Source organism: Ranitomeya variabilis, chromosome 1 (assembly GCF_051348905.1).
Source record: "Ranitomeya variabilis isolate aRanVar5 chromosome 1, aRanVar5.hap1, whole genome shotgun sequence".
Classification (NCBI taxonomy): domain Eukaryota; kingdom Metazoa; phylum Chordata; class Amphibia; order Anura; family Dendrobatidae; genus Ranitomeya; species Ranitomeya variabilis.
In genome coordinates this window covers 1,105,546,822-1,105,571,219 of record NC_135232.1, presented here as the reverse complement: position 1 = coordinate 1,105,571,219, position 24,398 = coordinate 1,105,546,822, and the positions used below count along the sequence as shown (strand labels likewise).

The 24,398-nt window shown below is 50.5% G+C and overlaps 1 protein-coding gene across 1 annotated transcript; it reads right to left on the bottom strand.

Moving 5' to 3' along the window:
* Window positions 1-22,430, bottom strand: TMEM128 (transmembrane protein 128). Its single transcript, XM_077280143.1, has 5 exons — window positions 22,274-22,430; window positions 14,730-14,859; window positions 14,287-14,448; window positions 14,103-14,212; window positions 1-166 (listed from the first exon to the last, which is right to left on the bottom strand). Exons 1-4 carry the CDS (start codon window positions 22,386-22,388, stop codon window positions 14,113-14,115), a joined length of 507 nt encoding a protein of 168 aa, XP_077136258.1. The 5' UTR covers window positions 22,389-22,430; the 3' UTR covers window positions 1-166; window positions 14,103-14,112.
* Window positions 22,431-24,398: the final 1,968 nt, after the last annotated feature.

The following is a 24,398-nucleotide window of genomic DNA, read 5'->3' as shown; positions in this document are numbered from 1 at the left end:
TAATGTTGTAAAATTTGTAAACTTTAATAACGGCTTAAAAGACATACAGGGTGCAGAGCAAAGACATTCGTCATGGAAAAGAAAAAAAAATATGTATCAGATGCCTGTGGCTGCCGGCAGCACTCCAAGCACATCGTCATACACTTCAGCGTCTTGTAGAAAAGGCCTGCAAGAAAAAAGGAGATAAGTGTTACTCATGGAAGAGAATCAGCGGCAGAAATGTAAAAAGAGTCACTGGATTTTTCCTAAATAAACTGTAGCCTTCATCTTTAAAAACACTTCATAGCCTCTTCATAAGTCAGCAGCTTCCCGCAGACCTAAGAAAATACCCTATATAACTGTCCTGCACTGACTTACGACTCCAGACAGTGCCCAGCGCCTCCTGTCCCTGCAGCCGCCATCCTCCTACAGTGATTGACATCTCCTTATGTCATCCCATCTGTACAGTCTAACCAACACTCAAGCCTGCACAGTCGGGAAAAGAGCTGCAACAACGGTGATGTCAGCCAAGGAAGAAGAATAAAAAAAAAATTAAAAAAAGGCAATTACGGGGACAGAGGATCCAAGCAGGGTCTGGAGAGACCCCTTATAATCCATCTAGTCCGATGGGGATGCATCACAGCTGGGCTCCTAAAGGTTACAGGAGAGCTGGAAAAAGACAAAGGTGATGGATACAGTCTATACAGGGAAAACCTGGTGACCGGTTCCGTTCGACTATAAATAATAGCCCTTGACCATATTATGGCCACAGTGAATCGTGCAGTGATATCCTAACTGCTGATCTATCCCTCAGCTCACAATCACAGGCAGATGTCTTGCTGGTGGCCAGATGCTTTCTGCCCTCTTTAGCTTATCCACTGATCCAGGTGGCAAGTCAGTAGAGACCTCCTGCATTATATCACCATCATCCTGCGATGGGCATGACGCAGTGTCCTACCATGCCATAAGAGATCACATACACCACCAATTCATCTGTAGAGGACCCATTGTAACTCCCGTTTCCAAACTACATTAGATAGGGTCCCATGATGTGAAAAAGCTCAGGCTAACACCACCAAAATAAAAAGCCAGAGGCCGTCCCATGCAGCGGCACAAGGAGGGAGGTGTAGGGACTGCTTAGTCATATAGCCCAGCACCCACAGGAAAGCAATATCCTTTTCTCCTCAGGTACTTTGAACCTTTGCCTGCACATGGACACTTGTGGCTTTCGAAGATTAGTGCCAGATTCTTAGTCTTCAATTTGGCATTTGTTACTGGTTTTTGTGCCAAATTCTTCAAAATTGGCAGGATATGGTCCATGAATTTTGGAAGCTTACTTGTGGCATCTATACTTTACCCTGTAGATCCAATTACATAGACTGGAGGACAGGGTTGAACAGTAGTGCCTCCACTTTAGAACGGACGCAGAGACAGATCGCATCCCTCTGGCTCACATTTATACACTAGAGACCTTGGTATGGTCTCCAGAATCCAATTACCCTACGGCGCTGGGTGCCATATTGGGGACAGCACAGGACCCTGCCCGTATATAGATATGAGACGCAGGGGCTCTGGTCGCTCGATGGACAACTACTAACCCGACAACAATAATCTCTCGATTGGACGTGCACCAAACTTTCCATTTCATGGTCTTTACTGCAGAGAGTAGAGACCCCACACTGTCATGGACCACATTCATCATTTGCAACATATTGAAGTCACCTATTTGTATTGTTATTTGCTTCTGGATTTTGGAGCAAAATGTAAAAAATATATTTTTTTTTTGTCATTAACCAATTACTGAAATTTTAGCACCAAGAGTTCCTTCAAAAAGTGCTGGAAAATTATAAAACAAGAAAAAATTAGTTTGTGTTTATGCCTTCCCTGCACATGAATCAGGTCATTGGGGTGGGCGGGGTTAGCGATGGGGTGGGCGGGGTTAGTGCCGAATGCTCTCCTGTCCAGGAAGAGGAGCTGCTGCCAGAGTCCAGAGCGATCTCTGTGCTAGCAGCTCTGTGTTTGCAGGTGATCTGTACCCCACAGCTATGTGCCCACTGATCTCTGCACCCCCCACCTATGTGCCCCAATATGATCTCTTTGCTTCCCCAACTATAAGGCCCCTGTGATCTCTGTGCCTCCCAGCTATGTGCCCCCATGTCATCTGTGCCTCTCAGCTATGTGACCCCTGTGATTTCTGTGCCCCCCAGTGATGTTTCCCATGATCTCTCTGCTCCCCCGCAGCTATATGCCCCCGTGACTTCTGTGCATTCCAGCTATATGCCCAGTGATCTGTCCCCCAGCTATGTGCCCCCCGTGATCTCTCTGCCCCTCCAGCTATATGTCCCCTGTGATCTATGCCCCCAGCTATGTACCCCGTGATCTGTTCCCCCTGTGATAACTGTGCCCTTCAGCTATATGTCCCCTTGATCTCTGTGCCCCACAGCTATCTACCCCCTAGCTTTGTACCCCGTAATTTCTGTGCCCTCCAGCTATATGCCCCGTGATCTGTGCCCCCTAGCTATATGCCCCCGTGATCCCTGTGCCCCCCTGCAATATTTGTGCTCCCATGTCATCTGTGCCCCCTGTGATCTCTCTGCTCCTCCAGCTATATGTCCCCTGTGATCTGTGCCCCCCAGCTATGTACCCCCGTGATCTGTTCCGTGATTTCTGTGCCCTTCAGCTATATGCACCCCTTTGATCTGTGCCCCACAGCTATATGCCCCCTAGCTTTGTACTCCATGATTTCTGTGCCCTCCAGCTATATGCCCCGTGATCTGTGCCCCCTAGCTATATGCCCCTGTGATCCCTGTGCCCCCCTGCAATATTTGTGCTCCAATGTCATATGTGCCCCCTGTGATCTCTCTGCTCCTCCAGCTATATGTCCCCTGTGATCTGTGCCCCCAGCTATGTACCCCCGTGATCTGTTCCCTGTGATTTCTGTGCCCTTCAGCTATATGCCCCACTTTGATCTGTGCCCCACAGCTATATGCCCCTTAGCTTTGTACCCCGTGATTTCTGTGCCCTCCAGCTATATGCTCCCCTGTGATCCCTGTTAGTGATGGGCAGTCCGGCTCTTTTTGGTGATCCAGCTCTCATGGCTCCGCTCACCGAAAAGAGCCGGCTCTTTCGGCTCGTGAACCGGCTCTTTTTGGATCCTAAATGGATCCCTATTGAATACCTGTTCAGGCGTCCGAAACTCCGCCCACCTACCGCAGAAACTCCGCCCACTTCTTAGAGCCAATTAAATTGAAGAGTGGGCAGGATTTTGCTCAGGTGGGCGGAGTTACGCCTCCCGAAGTCTGGGATTTTACGCCCAGTGAGAGCCATTCAGGAATTTTAGTGGCTCTCACTGGTGTGCCGGCTCCCATCGTTCACAGCAGGGAGCCGGCTCTTTGTGTCGGCTCGTTCGTGAACGACACGTCACTAATCCCTGTGCTCTCCGGCAATATTTGTGCTCCCATGTCATCTGTGACCCGTGATCTGTCCCCTCCATGATCTGTACCCCGTTATTTCTGTGCTCTCCAGCTATATGCCCCCCTGTGATCCCTGTGCCTTCCAGCTATGTGCATCCCTGTGATCTGTGGCTCCCAGCTTTGTGCCCCCCTGCTATGTACCCCCCTTGATATTTGTGCCCCCTGTGATTTGTTCCCTCCAGCTATGTGCCCCTCTGTGATCTGTGCCCCCGGCTATGTGCCCTCCTTTGATCTTTGCGCCCCCCTGTGATTTTCGTGCCACCCCTGGAAAAGCAGCTGTGAGAAGCAACATGATCAGTATCACCTAACATCACAGCTGCACCAAAGAGAAGCAGCTCCAGCCATCACATTACGGGTGAGTTACCGTAATTAACTGTTTGACTAAATATACCGGGGTAATTTTCAAGGTGATCATTTTTATGTGGCCCCCGGATGACGGTAGAAATTTCTAAATGGCCCCTGGCTGGAAAAAGGTTCCCCACCTGCTTTATATAGACTGAGGATTTGGGGTTGATCATGGTGTCTATTCGTGGTAGGTAACTGGGAAATAATATCAACTATGTGCATTTGACTACATTTATTCACGTGGTATAGGTGGTAATAAAGTGGAGGCACTAGCACTTTATACACCAAGTTATATTAATTTACCTACACATCTGTCAGTATTTATTGAATTTGGTCAGTCGGTCTGATTTCCTCTGAATGAAATATTCCAGTTGCAAATTTTTATTCATTGCATAGTGGAATGTGTTCAGAACAATAAAACGTAACAATTATCAATGTAAATCAAAATGAATATTCCACGGAGGTCTGGATTTGGAATGATAATCAAAGTGGAAAATCAAATTACAGGCTGATCCAACTTCAGTGGAAATGCCTCATGACAAGGAAATGATGCTCAGTTATTGTGTGTGGCCTCCACGTGACTGTATGACCTCCCTACAACGCCTGGGCATGCTACTGATGAGGCGGCGGATGGTCTCCTGAGGGATCTCCTCCCAGACCAGGACTAAAGCATCCGCCAACTCCTGGAGTCTGTGGTGCAACGTGACGTTGGTGGATGGAGAGACATGATGTCCCAGATGTGCTCAATAGGATTCAGGTCTGGGGAACGGGCAGGCCAGTCCATAACTTCAATGCCTTCATCTTGCAGGAACTGCTGACACACTCCAGCCACATGAGGTCTTGCATTGTCCTGCATTAGGAGGAACCCAGGGCCAACCGCACCAGTATATGGTCTCACAAGGGGTCTGAGGATCTCATCTCGGTACCTAATGGCAGTCAGGCTACCTCTGGCGAGCACATGGAGGGCTGTGTGGCCCTACAAAGAGATGCCACCCCACACTATTACTGACCCACTGCCAAACTGGTCATGCTGAAGGATGTTGCAGGCAGCAGATCGCTCTCCACGGCGTCTCAAGACTCTGTCACGTCTGTCACATGTGCTCATCCTCATGGAGTCGGTTTCTAACCGTTTGTGCAGACACATGCACATTTGTGGCCTGCTGGAGGTCATTTTGCAGGGCTCTGGCAGTGCTCCTCCTGTTCCTCCTTGCACAAAGGCTGAGGTAGCGGTCCTGCTGCTGGGTTGTTGCCCTCCTACGGCCCCCTCCATGTCTCCTGGTGTACTGGCCTGTATCCTTGTAGCGCCTCCAGCCTCCGGACAATACGCTAACAAAGCAAACCTTCTTGCCACAGCTCGCATTCATGTGCCATCCTGGATGAGCTGCACTACCTGAGCCACTTTTGTGGGATGTAGAGTCCGTCTCATGCTACCATGTGTGTGAAAGCACAACCAACATTCAAAAGTGACCAAAACATCAGCCAGAAAGCATTGGTACTGAGATGTGGTCTGTGGTCCCCACCTGCAGAACCACTCCTTTATTGAGTGCGTCTTGATAATTGCCAATAATTTCCATCTGTTGTCTATTCCATTTGCACAACAGCATGTGAAATTGATTGTTAATCAGTGTTACTTCCTAAATGGACAGTTAGATTTCACAGAAGTTTGATTTACTTGGAGTTAGATTCTGTTGTTTAAACCCCTTAGTGACAGAGCCAATTTGGTACTTAATGACTGAGCCAATTTTTACAATTCTGACCACGGTCACTTTATGAGGTTATAACTCTGGAACGCTTTAACAGATCCCGCTAATTCTGAGAATGTTTTTTCAAGATATATTGTACTTCATGTAAGTGGTAACATTTCTTCGATATTACTTGCGTTGCGATTATTTATGGAAAAAACGGAAATATGGCGAACATTTTTTTAATTTTGCAATTTTCAAACTTTGAATTTTTATGCCCTTAAATCAGAGAGATATGTCACACAAAAAAGTTAATAAATAACATTTCCCACATTTCTACTTTACATCAGCACAATTTTGGAACCAAAATTTGATTTTGTTAGGAAGTTATAACAAAACCATTGTTTTAGGGACCATCTCACTTTTAAAGTCACTTTGAGGGGTGTACATGAAAGAAAATACCCAAACTTGACACCATTCTAAAAACTGCACCCCTCAAGGTGCTCAAAACCACATTCAAGAAGTTTATTAACCCTTGATGTGCTTCACAGCAACTGAAACAATGTGGAAGGAAAAAATGAACATTTAACTTTTTTTTTGCAAACATTTTACTTCAGAAACAATTTTGTTTATTTTCACAAGTGTAAAAAGAGAAAATGAACCACAAAATTTGTTATCCAATTTCTCCTGAATACGCGGATACTCCATATGTGGGGGTAAACCACTGTTTGGGCGCAAGGCAGGGCTTGGAAGAGAAGGAGCGCCGTTTGACTTTTTCAATGCAGAATTGGCTGGAATTGAGATCGGACGCCATGTCGCGTTTGGAGAGCCCCTGATGTGCCTAAACAGTGGAAACCCCCCACAAGTGACCCCATTTTGGAAACTAGACCCCCCAAGCAACTTATCTAGATATGTGGTGAACATTTTGAACGCCCAAGTGCTTCACAGAAGTTTGACGCAGAGCCATGAAAATAAAAAATCATTTTTTCCCCCACAAAAATAGGTATTAAGCTTACCGTTAATGATGTTTCCAGGAGTCCATCCTGACAGCACCCTGGAGGACGTTCTCCTCCCCTTGCTGGGACAGGAAACACACGAGTTTAAAAGGTCATGTCCCACCCCTAATCCTCAGTGTTGTAACAAGAACCGCTACAAGGATATGCAGAGAAACAAGTTTAATGATGACATCAAACATATTACATTGAATCCAGACATATTACATCATACGTTGGGAACATGTTACATACATGCCAGGTTTTTAACAAACATGATATAAATATTAGAGGGAGGGAACTACCAGTGCTGTCAGGATGGACTCCTGGAAACATCATTAACGGTAAGCTTAATACCTATTTTCCAGGACGTCATCCTGACAGCACCCTGGAGAGTACCAAAGCACCTCCTCAGGGTGGGATTACCGCTTGGAGAACCTTCCTCCCAAAAGCAGTATGTTGACCAGACAGAACATCAAGTTTATAATGTTTACAAAAGGTGTTGGCACTAGCCCATGTCGCGGCCTTACAAATTTGTTCTAGAGAGGCACCTGCCCTCTCTGCCCAAGAAGTAGCTATCCCCCGAGTAGAATGTACATGGAGACCCTCTGGAGGAGGGACCCCCTGTGACTGATAGGCCTCAGAGATCACAGACGTGATCCACCGTGCGATAGAGGCCTTAGAGGCCTTCTTACCCTTATTTTTTTCCCCATACAGAATGAATAAGTTCGGTTCAATACGCCAAGAGCTGGTGGCTGCCAGGTAGTCTAGGACCGCCTGCCTGACATCCAGTGAATGTAAGGCCTTTTCATTAGCATTAGTGGGGTTATCGCAGAAGGATGGTAACACTATTTCCTGATTTCTATTTTTAATTGATCCTACTTTTGGAATAAATGAGGGGTCTAGTTTAAGAATTATGCAATCGTCTCTAACTTGGAGGTACGGGTCCCTAGTACACAGGGCCTGAATTTCCCCCACCCTTTTAGCCGTGGTAATTGCCACTAGAAATGCCGTTTTACGCGTGAGGACCGAAATGGGCATATTATCGGTAGAAGCATAGAGGTCTTTACAGAGGAACCTGAGGACCAGATTAAGGTCCCAGGAAGGCGATAAATGTCTAATAGTAGGGCGCAACCTCTGTGTGGCTCTAATAAATCTAACTATCCATGGGTGAGAAGCTAGGGGATAGTCAAGAAAGAAGCTAAGTGCCGAGATCTGCACCTTCAAGGTGCTAGGTTTGAGACCTTTGTCAAACCCAGCCTGAAGGAAATCCAGGATTCTGGGTAAGTCGGGAGTGCCTGCCGCAACCTCAGACCTGCCACCTTCCAGACAGAATCGCTTCCAGATCTTCAGGTAAATTGCTGATGTAACAGGCTTCCTACTGGACTTGATAGTAGTTATCACTCGACTCGACAGACCCTTTGCCTTCAAGATGAGCCCTTCAGGATCCATGCTGAGAGACTGAGCTTCTCTGGGTTTGGGTGAAGTACTGGACCCTGGTGGATAACATCCGGTCTGAAGGGAAGCTCTACTGGATTCGCAATCGCCAGCTCTAGTAGAAGGGAGAACCAGCTCCTTCTTGGCCAGTACGGAACAATCAATATGACACGAGCTTGATCCTGTTTGATCTTTCTGAGAACAGCCGGGACGAATGCCAGAGGAGGGAATGCATATGAGAGAGGTTCCGTCCAGGCCTGGCTCAGAGCGTCTATCCCTTCCGGAAGATCCCGAGGGTTCAGTGAGAAGAATCTTGAGACCTTCGAATTTCTCCTGCTTGCGAATAGGTCTATACAAGGAGTTCCCCAGCGCAGACATAATTCCTGGAAGATGTCCTGGTTGAGTTCCCATTCCGTTGGAAACACTCTTTTTCTGCTGAGGTAGTCTGCTATGACATTCTGGGAGCCTTCCAGATGAATCGCTGAAATGGATAGGACTGATCTTTCTGCCCACCGAAATATCCGCTCCGCCAATTCCTGAAGCGGATGGTGTCTTGCGCCTCCCTGATGCTTCAGGAAAGAGACTGTTGTCACATTGTCGGACATTATTCTGACATGGCGATTCCTTAGGATATGGCGGTTTCTTCTCAAAGCTTCCCAAACAGCGTACAGCTCTTTGAAGTTGGAGGAGCTGTGGATGACCTCCTCCGGCCATCTCCCCTGAAGAAACCTGTCTAAGTGAGCTCCCCAGCCCCAGGCGCTGGCATCTGTAGTGACTACTACGTGGGGTTCGGCAGACCATAACACTCCTTTCCTTAGGTTTTCCGGTTCTGTCCACCAAAGGAGAGACCTTCTTACCAGAGGAGATAGCTTCAAAGTACTGTCCAGAGAAGACAGGCATCTGTCCCATTTGGAAAGGATCAGTTTCTGCAGTGGTCTTGAATGGAACTGAGCCCATCTTACACACGGAATGCAGGCCGTCATTAGGCCGAGGACTCTCATGGCCGTCCTTATTGACACCCTGTGCCTTAATAGGAGCCAGATTTGGGACTGTATTGCCTCCAGCTTGGACTCGGGTAGGAGGGATATTCTGTTTGTTGAGTCCAGACATACTCCCAGAAAGGTCTTCCTGTGTTCTGGAGTTAGGTCGGATTTCCGCCAATTTATGACCCATCCTAACTCTTCCATCACCGAAATGGTTCGGTTCCTGTGGTCTGATAGAATCTCTGGCGTTCTTGCTACCAGGAGGAAGTCGTCGAGATATGGGACTATTATGATCTCCTGATTTCTTAAGAAAGCGACGATCTCCGATACCAGCTTTGTAAAGATACGAGGAGCTGAGGCAAGGCCGAACGGAAGGCACTGGAACTGGTAGTGACAGGTCCCGGATGGCAGAACTACCGCAAACCTCAGAAGTTTCTGAGATGAGGGGTGGATTGGGACCTGATAGTAGGCACTCTTCAGGTCGAGAGTGCACATCACGGCATTCTGATCTATGAGAAGAATTGCTGAACGAATAGACTCCATACGGAACCTCTTGTGCCTTACCCAGGCATTCAGAGGCTTCAGATTTATTATGGTGCGAGATTCGCCGGATGGTTTTGCTATGGAGAAAAGGGAGGAGTGATGACCTTGGCTTACTTCCAGAGGTGGTACTGGCACTATGACCTCTGAGGAGAGCATATCTTTTAGGTCTATCACCATTGGGGAGTCTCGCATTATAACCGTAGATGCGATAAATCTGTCTGGCGGAGGAGAGTAAAGCTCGATACGGTAGCCTTCTGACACAGTCCGAAGGACCCACTTGTTTTGAGTGACTCGGGCCCATTTGTGCGCGAAGTGACGGAGCCTTCCCCCTGTAAGTGTGGCGTCATTGCGGCTTAGACTTTGAGGAGGGACTGAAAAAGAAACTTCTGTTTCTATTGCCCTGGTTACGGGAGCCCCTATAAGATCCTCTATGGAATCTACCTCCTCTAGCGTCAGACTGTCTTCGGAAAGGAAATCCCCTCCGAAAGGACTGAGGTTTCCTAGTTTTCTCCTCCGGAATCCCTTTCTTTTTATCGGAAGCTGACTCTAGGATAGTATCTAGAGGGGGCCCGAATACCGGTGCTCCGGAGAAGGGGATTGAACATAGTGCTTCCAAATCAAAGCTATCCCCAGACCAGGATCTTATCCAGACCGCCCTCCTAGCCGCGTTGGATAGAGAGCCACTTCTAGCCGAGAATCTGACAGAAAGGCCGTGGCGGACCTCATAATAGGAATGGACTTTAGGATCTCAGATCTCGGAGTCTTATTGGACAGGTGCTCTTCTAATTGACCTATCCAAAGGTACATAGACCGAGCTACAGAAGTAGCTGCCATGTCGGTTTTTATTAGAGCCGCGGAAGATTCCCAGGCTCTTTTCAAAAGAATGTCAGTCTTTCTATCCATGGGATCGCGCAGGCTTGAAGAGTCCTCGAATGGAATGGCTGTCTTTCTAGCCACTTTCGCCACCGGGACATCAACCTTAGGAATTTCTTCCCACAGTTTTACGTCCTCAGGTTCAAATGGTAGACGAGCTTTGAACTCTTTGGATAACACCAGCCGGCGTTCCGCTTCTTTCCACTCCTCCAGTATCATGGCCTTAATGTGTTCGCTAACGGGGAATACAGTCTGCTGACGTGACATAAGTCCCCCGAACATCAGGTCCTGCCTGGATTGTGGTTTAGGTGTCTCTTCTATCTGCATGGTGCATCGTACTGCCTGCACGAGATCATTTGTCTCTTCTGCCTGGAAGAGATATTTTCTTTGGTGGTCCTGGCTTCCTGACGGAAGCTCGCCCTCTTCCTCTGAGACGAAGTCTTCTGAGTCAGACTTGTCCTCAGAAGTAAACTCTGGTTCTCGTTCCCGTCTGGCCCTCTTGCGGCTGGGAATAGGACTGGACTTCTGCACCATACTGGACAAAGAAGCCTGCACCTCTTCACGTATAAGGGATCTCATCTCAGATAGTAATGCAGGTTGTTCGTTCCTCACGACCTTAGACGTACAATCTGCACACAAGGTCTTTCCATGGGAATCCGGGAGCTTCGCATTACTGATAGGGCATCTAGCAGATTTCCCCGAGGCCTTGCCAGATCTCCTAACTTGACCAGAGGAACCAGAGGGGCCAGCAGGGGTTCCCTTATCCTTAAATGACATAAGATAGGGATAAGCGCTGGGGTAAGCCTGCTTCTACGTGCGGATAGGGGTCTGCGCTATGCGCACTTACCACCTCCTCGACCGGCATGCTTGTTTCCATGACGAGTGTAGCAGGTCCCCGCAGCTTGTAGCGTCGGAACAGGAGCGCTTCAGCCGATATGCAGTCCACACTGGAACGCACGCTTTCCCCTTCACTTGCAGCGTTACCGGAAGTGACGCGTCTCCGGGCACTTCCGTCTGGAGACGCCGTGCTGGACACCACGCTGCTCCCTGGAAGCCGCATACAGCGTGGATGGCGTCCGCAGCCGAGAGCCTCCCACCGGGAGGAGCGGCTGCCACCAGGAGCCTCGTCCGCTCCTGGTCTTTGGAGCAGAGGGACCCCCCTCCGGAGGGTGTCTGCCCTGAGCCTCTTGACAGGGGGAAGGATATTGGCAAGCCCCACGATCCCAGAGCTCCGGTAAGCTTGCAGCTTTCACTCGTGCATCCTTTCCTTGCAGGGACAGGAAAAACACTGGGGATTAGGGGTGGGACATGACCTTTTAAACTCGTGTGTTTCCTGTCCCAGCAAGGGGAGGAGGACGTCCTCCAAGGTGCTGTCAGGATGACGTCCTAGAAAATGATTTTTTAGCCCCCAATTTTTTTTTATTTTTGCAAGGGTAACAGGAGAAATTGGACCCCAAAAGTTGTTGTGCAATTTGTCCTGAGTACGCTGATACCCCATATGTGGGGGTAAACCACTGTTTGGGTGCACGGCAGAGCTCAGAAGAGGGAGCACCAATTGACTTTTTGAACGCAAAATTGGCTGTCGCGTTTGGAGACCCCCTGATGTACCTAAACAGTGGAAACCCCCCAATTCTAACTCCAACCGTTACTCCAACACACCCCTAACGCTAATCCCAACCCAATTCATAACCCTAATCAAAGCCCTAACCCCAAAACACCCCTAAACCAAACCCTAACCATAACCCTAATCACAACCCTAACGCCAAAACACCCCTAACCCTAATCGCAACCCTAATCAAATCCCTAAGCCCAACACACCCCTAATCATAATCTCAACCCTAACCTCAAACCTAACCCCAACCCTAATCCCAATCGTAACCTTAATACCAACCCTAATCCCAACTCTAACCCTAACTTTAGCCCCAGCTTTAACTTTAGCACCAACCCTAACCCTAACTTTAGCACCAACCCTAACCCTAACTTTAGCCCCAACCCTAACCCTAACCCTAGCCCTAACCCTAATTGGAAAATAGTAATACATAATTTTTTTTTATTTTATCATTTTTTCCTAACTAAGGGGGTGATAAAGGGGGGGTTATTTACTATTTTTTTTATTTTGATCACTGTGATAAGATCTCACAGTGACCAAAATAAATGAAGAGGAAGAATCTTCCTCTGCTGGACGGCACATCACGGCAGGCGCACTGCGCATGCGCCCGCCATTTTCTTCCTGGAGGAAGAAGCCGGCGGCCAGGAGGGGACACAGGAGGACCCAGGGACACCGGTAAGTATGACAGGGTCCCCGAATCCCCCTATTTCTCTATCCTCTGATGTGCGATCACATCAGAGGACAGAGAATGACACGCCGCTTTTTTTTTTCTTTTTGCGGTCGCCGGTAAACAGTTATTTACGGGCGATCACAAAACAGGGGTCGACCCCGATCATGTTCTTTGGGGTCTCAGCTACCCCCGGCAGCCGAGACCCCAAAGATCTTCCGGGTGCGGGCCGGCGGGCGTACTGCACATGCACCCGCCATTTTTTTCCCAGAAAAAGATGGTGGCGCCCATCGGGAGCCATGAGGAGCATCGGGGAGACGGGTGAGTATCGGGTGGCTATCGGGGACCCCATTTCTCTGTCCTCTGATGTGCGATCACATCGGAGGACAGAGAAATTAAATGGGAAATCATGGGGGGTTTTTTGCGGCCGCCGGTAAATGGTTATTTACCGGCAATCGCAACCCGGTGGTCGGTAAAAAACAACCTGAATCATGTTCTCTGGGGTCTCCGCTACCCCCGGCAGCCGAGACCCCAGAGAAATTCTGACTCTGGGGGGCGTTAATTAACGGCGCTGTGGTTTAAATACCCTTAATTGCCGCCGTTAAAAGGAGTATCGGCGGTCGTTAAGGGGTTAAGTGTTCCCTTTATTTTTTTTGAGCAGTGTGTATATAAACACGGGAGCAATACTTCCCACGCCCGCTACCAGTTTGTGGATCAGCAGCCACAAACGCCTGTGTCTTTGCATTTGATTTTTAATATTGATTCTTGTGCCTGATTTTTTTTGTAGTCCTTATTAAATATCTTGAATTTTGCATATGATTGTGGACTTTGACTCCATGTTTTCTCTAAGATATAGAATATTTTGAAATTGGATATAGTGAAAATCCTAACCACCCATGGAGACAGGAGGACCAGGATGGCAGCCATTGGCATGCAGAGATCTAACAAGGGCAGGAGGAGAGTGATGGACGCTTGTTCAAGATTGTGCCACTTAAAGACACAGTAATATTAATGAGTGCAATAATATGCTCACCTAGAGCCGCTCTCGTGTCCAGCGTCGTTCTGCTCCTCTTCTCTGTGACGTCACCACTCTGTAGACTGTTGTGTCACTCTGCGTGAACCAGGAATGGCTTATGCAAGGTTGGTCTATGGAGCGTCAGAACGAAGCTATATAGACTTACATTACATGAGAGATTTCCGGCTCATGCTTACAGTGAGCCCGATAGTCAGAATTGTGCTGACGTCACTGAGAAGAGGAGCAGAAGAGCGCTGGACATTGGAGAGAGCAGCGGTATGCGAGTACATTAATGCACTCACACAAAAATATAGACAGTAGTGTTGCTTTAAGTGGTTAATTAAAAGCGACAGGAGCCAGCTATGATCTCTGCTTTTTGACATAGCTACCCCCTGCCCAATAAAAAGCGAGCTTCCAAGACCACCCCGTACACCAACGCCATGAAATACTAATACGTCAAAGGTGGCAAAAACTGACTAAAGAAAACAAATAAAAAATTCTTACCTCCTTACTGTCAACCAAAGAGCGACACCAGCATGACTGTTCCCATGAACTGAGTAAATGTTAATGCCGGGGTGAAATACGACCACACAGCCCATAAGGAAACATTGAGGCTGGAGAGAAGACAGACAGTAAATGCCTATATGTCAGCATTAGACCAAAGGCGATCACAGGCGGCGTTACTCACCAGAGTCCTCCCACCAGAAACGACACAATGGCCACGGGTACGAGCCACGGATACTGGGCATCGTAGTCACTAATCCCACATCGCCACTCCAGATAAATGACGCAGTACAGCATTATAGACAGACCGACGGACAACGACAGACCCCCGACATTGAGCCACACACTGCAAGGACACAAAGAATGGCCGGTGAAGAAAGTGTTACACATCTTTAAATGCAATGGTTCGCCTTATACCCCACCCACATTACAATTGGGTTTTATCGAAGACTCTGCACCCTTTGCTTTCTATAGCTTCTGTGTTGCACTGTTCATTGATGGCTGCAGGATGACGTAACTGAGAAACCATCATTCAGCTCACTATGACGATCAGATAGACAGTTTATATATAAAATATTCACTTATTTAACTCCAGCGGTGCAGTAATAAGGGTGTACAATCTCATACCAGCCTTCTTGGTAAATTGAGTGGACGACTTGAAAGAAATTCATATAGTAAGTCAAGAACACCGCAGCCAAAATCCAAACCACAGCGTGGGCATTCAATCTGGATTGAAGAGTCTTTTCCTTCTCTTTCTCTATAGAAGACACAAGGATGGAAACATCACAGCGATTCTCAAGACAATTCTTTGCATTTCAGGATTTTCACTGATGTACAGTATGAACAACGTGAGACATGTGTGAAACCATAAGACATTTTTGGGAAAAAAAAAGGGTACATTGATCAAATTATTTAGTGGAATAAGTTTTAACTCTGAAACAAATAGTGACTATTCTGTACAAAAAAAAAAAAAAATTCATACGCGTTCATGAAAAAAAAAAATATATACACGACTGCAAAGGTGAATTGGTTTGGCATAGTTTACCCAAGATACTGGAAGAACATTGAGTAGGTCAAGTATTTACTTCCACATTGGTCGGCCACTGAGATGCTCAGGCTATATTCACACGTTGCATTTTTGCTGCAGGCAAAACCTGCTACAAAAAAAAACAAAACAAAAAACACAAAAACACTGAAGTAGTGACATGCTGCAGTTTTCAAAACTAGCCAGGAAAATAAAAATGTGTGTGTATGAGATATCTGAAATCTCATGGGCTTTGCTGGTACTGGAAAAAAAAAATGCAGCTTAAGATTTGCATAAAAAACTGCAGCAAAAATGCAACGTGTGAACATAGCCTTGCAAACCACCCGACTGCGCGCCTACATAGACTGCGTCCCTACATAGACGACTGCGCCCCTACATAGACGGCTGCGCCCCTTCATAGACCACTGCGCCCCCTTCAGATGACTGCGCCCCTTCATAGACGACTGCGCCCCTACATAGACCACTGCGCCCCTTCATAGACCACTGTGCCCCCTTCATAGACTGCACCCCTACATAGACGACTGCACCCCTTCATAGACGACTGCGCCCCTACGTAGACTGCGCCCCTTCATAGACGACTGCGCCCTTTCATAGACGACTGCGCCCCTACATAGACGACTGCGCCCCTACATAGACGGCTGCGCCCCTACATAGACGGCTGCGCCCCTACATAGACGGCTGCGCACCTACATAGACGGCTGCGCCCCTTCATAGACCACTGTGCCCCCTTCATAGACTGCACCCCTACATAGACGACTGCGCCCCTTCATAGACGACTGCGCCCCTACATAGACTGCGCCCCTTCATAGACGACTGCGCCCTTTCATAGACGACTGCGCCCCTACATAGACCGCTGCGCCCCTACATAGACCGCTGCGCCTCTTCATAGACCGCTGGGGCTCCTCATAGACCACTGCGCCCCCTTCAATGACTGCGCCCCCTTCAGATGACTGCGCCCCTTCATAGATGACTGCGCCCCTACATAGACCACTGCGCCCCTTCATAGACCACTGTGCCCCCTTCATAGACTGCACCCCTACATAGACGACTGCGCCCCTTCATAGACGACTGCGCCCCTACGTAGACTGCGCCCCTTCATAGACGACTGCGCCCTTTCATAGACGACTGCGCCCCTACATAGACGGCTGCGCCCCTACATAGACGGCTGCGCCCCTACATAGACGACTGCGCCCCTACATAGACGGCTGCGCCCCTTCATAGACCACTGCGCCCCCTTCAGATGACTGCGCCCCTTCATAGACGACTGCGCCCCTACATAGACCACTGCGCCCCTTCATAGACCACTGTGCCCCCTTCATAGACTGCACCCCTACATAGACGACTGCACCCCTTCATAGACGACTGCGCCCCTACGTAGACTGCGCCCCTTCATAGACGACTGCGCCCTTTCATAGACGACTGCGCCCCTACATAGACGGCTGCGCCCCTACATAGACGGCTGCGCCCCTACATAGACGGCTGCGCACCTACATAGACGGCTGCGCCCCTTCATAGACCACTGCGCCCCCTTCATAGACGACTGCGCCCCTACATAGACCACTGCGCCCCTTCATAGACCACTGTGCCCCCTTCATAGACTGCACCCCTACATAGACGACTGCGCCCCTTCATAGACGACTGCGCCCCTTCATAGACGACTGCGCCCCTACATAGACTGCGCCCCTTCATAGACGACTGCGCCCCTACATAGACGACTGCGCCCCTACATAGACCGCTGCGCCCCTACATAGACCGCTGCGCCTCTTCATAGACCGCTGGGGCTCCTCATAGACCACTGCGCCCCCTTCAGATGACTGCGCCCCCTTCAGATGACTGCGCCCCCTTCATAGATGACTGCGCCCCTACATAGACCACTGCGCCCCTTCATAGACCACTGTGCCCCCTTCATAGACTGCACCCCTACATAGACGACTGCGCCCCTTCATAGACGACTGCGCCCCTACGTAGACTGCGCCCCTTCATAGACGACTGCGCCCTTTCATAGACGACTGCGCCCCTACATAGACGACTGCGCCCCTACATAGACGGCTGCGCCCCTACATAGACGGCTGCGCACCTACATAGACGGTTGCGCCCCTTCATAGACCACTGCGCCCCCTTCAGATGACTGCGCCCCTTCATAGACGACTGCGCCCCTACATAGACCACTGCGCCCCTTCATAGACCACTGTGCCCCTTTCATAGACTGCACCCCTACATAGACGACTGCGCCCCTTCATAGACGACTGCGCCCCTACGTAGACTGCGCCCCTTCATAGACGACTGCGCCCTTTCATAGACGACTGCGCCCCTACATAGACGACTGCGCCCCTACATAGACGGCTGCGCCCCTACATAGACCGCTGCGCCTCTTCATAGACTGCTGCGCCTCTTCATAGACCACTGCGCCCCCTTCAGATGACTGCGCCCCTTCATAGACGACTGCGCCCCTTCATAGACGACTGCGTCCCTTCATAGACCACTGTGCCCCTTCATAGACCACTGTGCCCCCTTCATAGACTGCACCCCTACATAGACGACTGCGCCCCTTCATAGACGACTGCGCCCCTACGTAGACTGCGCCCCTTCATAGACGACTGCGCCCCTACATAGACGACTGCGCCCCTACATAGACGGCTGCGCCCCTACATAGACCGCTGCGCCTCTTCATAGACCGCTGCGCCTCTTCATAGACGGCTGCGCCCCTACATAGACGGCGCCTCTTCATAAACCGCTGCGCCCCTACATAGACCGCTGCGCCCCTACATAGACCGCTGCGCCCCTACATAGACCGCTGCGCCCCTACATAGACGACTGCACCCTTACATAGACGGCTGCACCCCTACATAGACGGCTGCACCCCTACATAGACCACTGCGCCTCTTCATAGACGGCTGTGCCTCTTCATAGACCGCTGCGCCCCTACATAGACGGCTGCGCCCCTACATAGACGGCTGCGCCCCTACATAGACGGCTGCGCCCCTATATAGACGGCTGCGCCCCTACATAGACCACTGCGCCCCCTTCAGACGACTGCGCCCCAACAAAGATGACTGGGTTCGGTCACATAACCACATGGGAGCCAGAAACAGCAGCTTGAATATAAACACAATGTGGCACCCATACAGTAAAGACGCCCTTAGGACGAGTCTGGGGGTACCGCAGGACTCATGATCTGAGCAGCACATTCAGGTATGACTGGTAGGGCTCATTTCCACATGCGAGGCACACGTCCGTATCTCGCATGTGGATACCAAGCTCTGGCGCTGGCACTTTGGAGCGGAGCTGTGCAGCTCCATGTGTTCCTATGTGGCCGCACGCTCCGCTCTGGAGTGCCAGCTCCACAGCTTGGTTTCCACATGCGAGATACGGACGTGTGCCTCGCATGTGGAAATGAGCCCGTATAGGAATGGTCTCATGTTTGCTCTTCGGGAGCACAGTGCGTCCCTGCCTCCTGGCTGTCAGGGGGCGGCGAGTTCCTGATGACTGACAGGTCAGGCCAGCAGCAAGCACAATGCGGGCCCTTGGCTCAGCCATGGAGCTTTACCTCTAAGGAGCTCAAGGTGCAGACTGGTCAAGCCCAGCATTTAAAGTCACACCCTCCTTGCCCAGGAGATCGGCTGGAAAATTAGCACCTGAAATTTAACCTAAGAATTAAAACCCCTCCCGTGCTTCAGATTAGTAGGCAGCAAATTGCAGAGTTCCTGGTTTGTTTGTTTGTTTTACCAGCACTTAGTTATATTGTTTACAAACATGAGAAAAGCCCTTTTAGGATATGTGCACACATTGCGGATTAGCCTCTGGAATTTTCTGTGCGGATTCTGCATCTCTTGGCAGAAAACGCAGGTGCGGATTTGATGCGTTGTTCTTGCTGATTTTGTGCAGTTTTCCTGCAGATTCTGTGCGGATTTCTTGCGTTTTTACCAATGCGGATTTCTATAATGGAATGGGTGCAGAAACGCTGCAGATCCACACAAAAGAAGTGACATGGTCCTTTTATTGAATCTGCTGCGTTTTCTGAGACTTTCTTTTTGCCATTGATTTACATTGTACTGTAAATCCCTTGCAGATCTGCAGCATTTCTGCACGGAAAAAAACGCTGCTTTACTATTACTATTAAAATAGGGGGCCCATGCCAAAAAACAAATTATGATGTGGGGTCTGGCTATATTTTATAGCCAGAAATAAGCCCGCAGCTGTCTGCGTAGCCTATTCATAGCCTAGGAAGGGGCCATGGATATTTGCTGCCCCCGGCAGCCCCAGAAATGGCACATCTGTAAGATGCGCCAATTCCAGCACGTGGCCTCTCTCTTCCCACTCCCCTGTAGCGGTGGGATATGGGGTAATAAGGGGTTAATGTCACCTTGCTATTGTAAGGTGACATTAAGCCGGGTTAATAATGGAGAGGTGTCAATAAGACGCCTATCCATTACTAATCCTATAGTAGTGAAAGAGTAAAAAAAAAAAAAAAAAAAAAAGACAGCCAGAATAAAGTATTTTAATATTCTTGATTTCACCATACTTACAACCACGCCTAATTCTTGCGATCCCCTCGATCACCTGCAAAAAAATAAATAAATAAACCAACCGTATACTCCCTGTCCGACGCAGTCCAATTAATAACGAGTGTCCCACGACGATCTCCCCTATACAACAGTCACATCGGGTGATGTCACCGCTCTATAGGACCCTCAGTGACACACTGACAGGAGACAATGGCTCCTGCAGTGCATCACTGAGGTTACCTGAGTTCATTGCTGTCAATTTATGGCAATGCTGCGTGGGAATTTTCCCACGCAACAGTGCCGCAAGTGAGAGTATGAACTATACTCACAGCGCAGGAGGGATACAGTGTGGAAGGATACCTTCCATCATTGTATCGCCAGAGCCCCTGGAGAGCGGTCACATCTGCTGATGCTCTCCACAAAAGATCGTCGTGGGACACTCGTATTAATTGGATATCTGCGGATCAGGGAGGATAGTTTGTTTATTATTTTAATTTTTTTTTTTTTTTTACAGTTGATCGATGGCTTCGGGATCAAGGTGATTGGTGAGTATGTACTGTATGTTTTGGGTTTTTTTTACATTCAACACAATAGCTGGATGATGAGACTACTACTGTCCCATCAATGGATAATGTGTCAATCACTGTCACTGTAGCAGGCATAGCCGGATGGGACTTGTAGTCCCATCGGATGATGCCCAGACAGACAGACAGACAGACACACAGACACACAGACACACAGACACACAGACACACAGACACACAGACACACAGACACACAGACACACAGACACACAGACACACAGACACACAGACACACAGACACACAGACACACAGACACACAGACACACAGACACACAGACACACAGACACACACACAGACACACAGACACACAGACACACACACAGACACACACACAGACACACACACAGACACACACAAAGACACACACAAAGACACACACAAAGACACCCCCCCCGGACACCCACTGACGGCCCGCAGACCCCGCCTGCACATAGACACGCACATAGTCACAGTCCAAACACTCCCTCCTCCCGATCTGCAGCGTTTCCCCCCCCCAGCTAAACAGCAGATCTATTTTAGGCTACGTTCACATTAGCGTTGTGCGCCGCAGAGTCGGGCGCTGCAGCGTCGCCGCATGCGTCATGCGCCCCTATATTTAACATGGGGACGCATGGCGTTGTGTTGCGTTTTGTGACACATGCGTCTTTTTGGGCGCACGCGTCAGGGCGCAGAGGACACAGCAAGTTGAATTTTTTTTGCGTCCAAAATCATGCAAAAAAGGACGCATGCGTCACAAAACAATGCGTTTTGCATGCGTTGTGTCGCCGATGCGTCGCCGACGCAACACACAACAACGCAAATGTGAACGTAGCCTTACATCTGCAGTTTTGCTGCGGATTGGCCTGAGTCAATGCAAGTCAATGGGTGAGGATATGCTGCAGATCTGCCAAAAGAATTGACATGCTGCACAAAAAAGGCTGCGCTTCCGCACGTTTTTTTCCATAGGTTTACATGGTACTGTAAAACGCATGGAAACCTGCTGCGGATCCGCTGGAAAATCCGCCACGTGTGCACAGAGCCTTATTGATCATTTGATTCATTACACAAGTTTCCTGCAAAGATTGTGTTTAAAAACAAGAGCAAAGCCGCAGTGTAAAGCTCGGAGGAGGCACCAAGGGCAAAGCCGCAGTGTAAAGCACGGAGGAGGCGCCAAGGGCAAAGCGGCAGTGTAAAGCACAGAGGAGGCGCCAAGGGCAAAGCGGCAGTGTAAAGCACAGAGGAGGCGCCAAGGGCAAAGCCGCAGTGTAAAGCACGGAGGAGGCACCAAGGGCAAAGCCGCAGTGTAAAGCACGGAGGAGGCGCCAAGAGCAAAGCGGCAGTGTAAAGCTCGGAGGAGGCGCCAAGGGCAAAGCCGCAGTGTAAAGCACGGAGGAGGCGCCAAGGGCAAAGCCGCAGTGTAAAGCACGGAGGAGGCGCCAAGAGCAAAGCGGCAGTGTAAAGCACGGAGGAGGCGCCAAGGGCAAAGCGGCAGTGTAAAGCACGGAGGAGGCGCCAAGAGCAAAGCGGCAGTGTAAAGCACGGAGGAGGCGCCAAGGGCAAAGCCGCAGTGTAAAGCTCGGAGGAGGCGCCAAGGGCAAAGCCGCAGTGTAAAGCACGGAGGAGGCACCAAGGGCAAAGCCGCAGTGTAAAGCACGGAGGAGGCGCCAAGAGCAAAGCGGCAGTGTAAAGCACGGAGGAGGCGCCAAGAGCAAAGCGGCAGTGTAAAGCACGGAGGAGGCGCCAAGGGCAAAGCCGCAGTGTAAAGCACGGAGGAGGCGCCAAGAGCAAAGCCGCAGTGTAAAGCACGGAGGAGGCGCCAAGAGCAAAGCCGCAGTGTAAAGCACGGAGGAGGCGCAGACCCACAGCCTGAGGCAGGAGGAGGGTTTGACACTACAGCAGCCACTGTGAGCTTAGACCCAAGTCACTGCCCTACTGGAGCACAGAGGCCGTATCCTTGTGGGGAGGAAGTAGACAAGAGCCTGAACAGCTGACAGGCAACTTCCTACAGTCCCGCCACTGAAGAACTACAAGTCGCAGCATGTCTTCTCCTACACACCGGCACCTGCCGCTTCAGGTTCGCCCTGCGCCTTCTCCGCCGCATGTTCCCGGAGCACACCGCGCAGCCTCAGCTCCGGCTCCACTCTGTGAGTGTGTTCCAACTTCGTCGCCATCTTGGTACGTCACCTGACCGGAAGTGACAAGTTAAGCGTCCACCAGCGACCTACAGTTACCGGGGTAACCGAGCAGGGCGGCGCTTGGGCTCTCAGGTCACAGGACGAAAGACTGCTGCTGTCAGTGTGTGGCTGTGTGCAGGATGGAGGGCGGACGGCGGTCACATACTCCTAATACCAGCCAAAGAGAGAAGCCCTCCACAGAAACATCGCAGGACAGAGGGCCCCATAGTGATCCCACCACAGAGGGCGCCATAGGGATCCCACCACAGAGGGCGCCATAGGGATCCCACCACAGAGGGCCCCCATAGTGATCCCACCACAGAGGGCCCCATACTGATCCCACCACAGAGGGCCCCATACTGATCCCACCACAGAGTGCCCCATACTGATCCCACCACAGAGTGCCCCCATAGTGATCCCACCACAGAGGGCGCCATAGGGATCCCACCACAGAGTGCCCCATAGTGATCCCACCACAGAGGGCCCCCATAGTGATCCCACCACAGAGTGGTCCCATAGTGATCCCACCACAGAGGACCCCCATAGTGATCCCACCACAGAGGGCCCCATACTGATCCCACCACAGAGTGCCCCCATAGTGATCCCACCACAGAGGGCGCCATATGGATCCCACCACAGAGTGCCCCATAGTGATCCCACCACAGAGGGCCCCCATAGTGATCCCACCACAGAGGGCCCCATACTGATCCCACCACAGAGTGCCCCCATAGTGATCCCACCACAGAGGGCGACATAGGGATCCCACCACAGAGTGCCCCATAGTGATCCCACCACAGAGGGCCCCCATAGTGATCCCACCACAGAGTGGTCCCATAGTGATCCCACCACAGAGGGCCCCCATAGTGATCCCACCACAGAGGGCCCCATACTGATCCCACCACAGAGTGCCCCCATAGTGATCCCACCACAGAGGGCCCCATACTGATCCCACCACAGAGTGCCCCCATAGTGATCCCACCATAGAGTGCCCCATAGTGATCCCACCACAGAGGGCCCCATACTGATCCCACCACAGAGTGCCCCCATAGTGATCCCACCACAGAGGGCGCCATAGGGATCCCACCACAGAGTGCCCCATAGTGATCCCACCACAGAGGGCCCCATACTGATCCCACCACAGAGTGCCCCCATAGTGATCCCACCATAGAGTGCCCCCATAGTGATCCCACCACAGAGGGCCCCATACTGATCCCACCACAGAGTGCCCCCATAGTGATCCCACCACAGAGGGCGCCATAGGGATCCCACCACAGAGTGCCCCATAGTGATCCCACCACAGAGGGCCCCATACTGATCCCACCACAGAGTGCCCCCATAGTGATCCCACCATAGAGTGCCCCCATAGTGATCCCACCACAGAGGGCCCCATACTGATCCCACCACAGAGTGCCCCCATAGTGATCCCACCACAGAGGGCGCCATAGGGATCCCACCACAGAGTGCCCCATAGTGATCCCACCACAGAGGGCCCCCATAGTGATCCCACCACAGAGGGCCCCATACTGATCCCACCACAGAGTGCCCCCATACTGATCCCACCACAGAGGGCCCCATACTGATCCCACCACAGAGTGCCCCCATAGTGATCTCACCACAGAGGGCCCCATACTGATCCCACCACAGAGTGCCCACATAGTGATCCCACCATAGAGTGATCCCACCACAGAGGGCCCCATACTGATCCCACCACAGAGTGCCCCCATAGTGATCCCACCACAGAGGGCGCCATAGGGATCCCACCACAGAGTGCCCCATAGTGATCCCACCACAGAGGGCCCCATACTGATCCCACCACAGAGTGCCCCCATAGTGATCTCACCACAGAGGGCCCCATACTGATCCCACCACAGAGTGACCCCATAGTGATCTCACCACAGAGGGCCCCATACTGATCCCACCACAGAGTGCCCCCATAGTGATCCCACCATAGAGTGCCCCCATAGTGATCCCACCACAGAGGGCCCCATACTGATCCCACCACAGAGT

Coding starts and splice junctions, on each gene's coding strand:
- TMEM128 (XM_077280143.1), bottom strand. CDS start 22,388: ATGGCGACGAAGTTGGAACACACTCACAGAGTGGAGCCGGAGCTGAGG. Junction 14,860..22,273: donor ACCTGAAGCGGCAGGTGCCG/GTGTGTAGGAGA, acceptor TGTCTTCTATAG/AGAAAGAGAAGGAAAAGACT. Junction 14,213..14,286: donor TTTCTGGTGGGAGGACTCTG/GTGAGTAACGCC, acceptor TCTTCTCTCCAG/CCTCAATGTTTCCTTATGGG.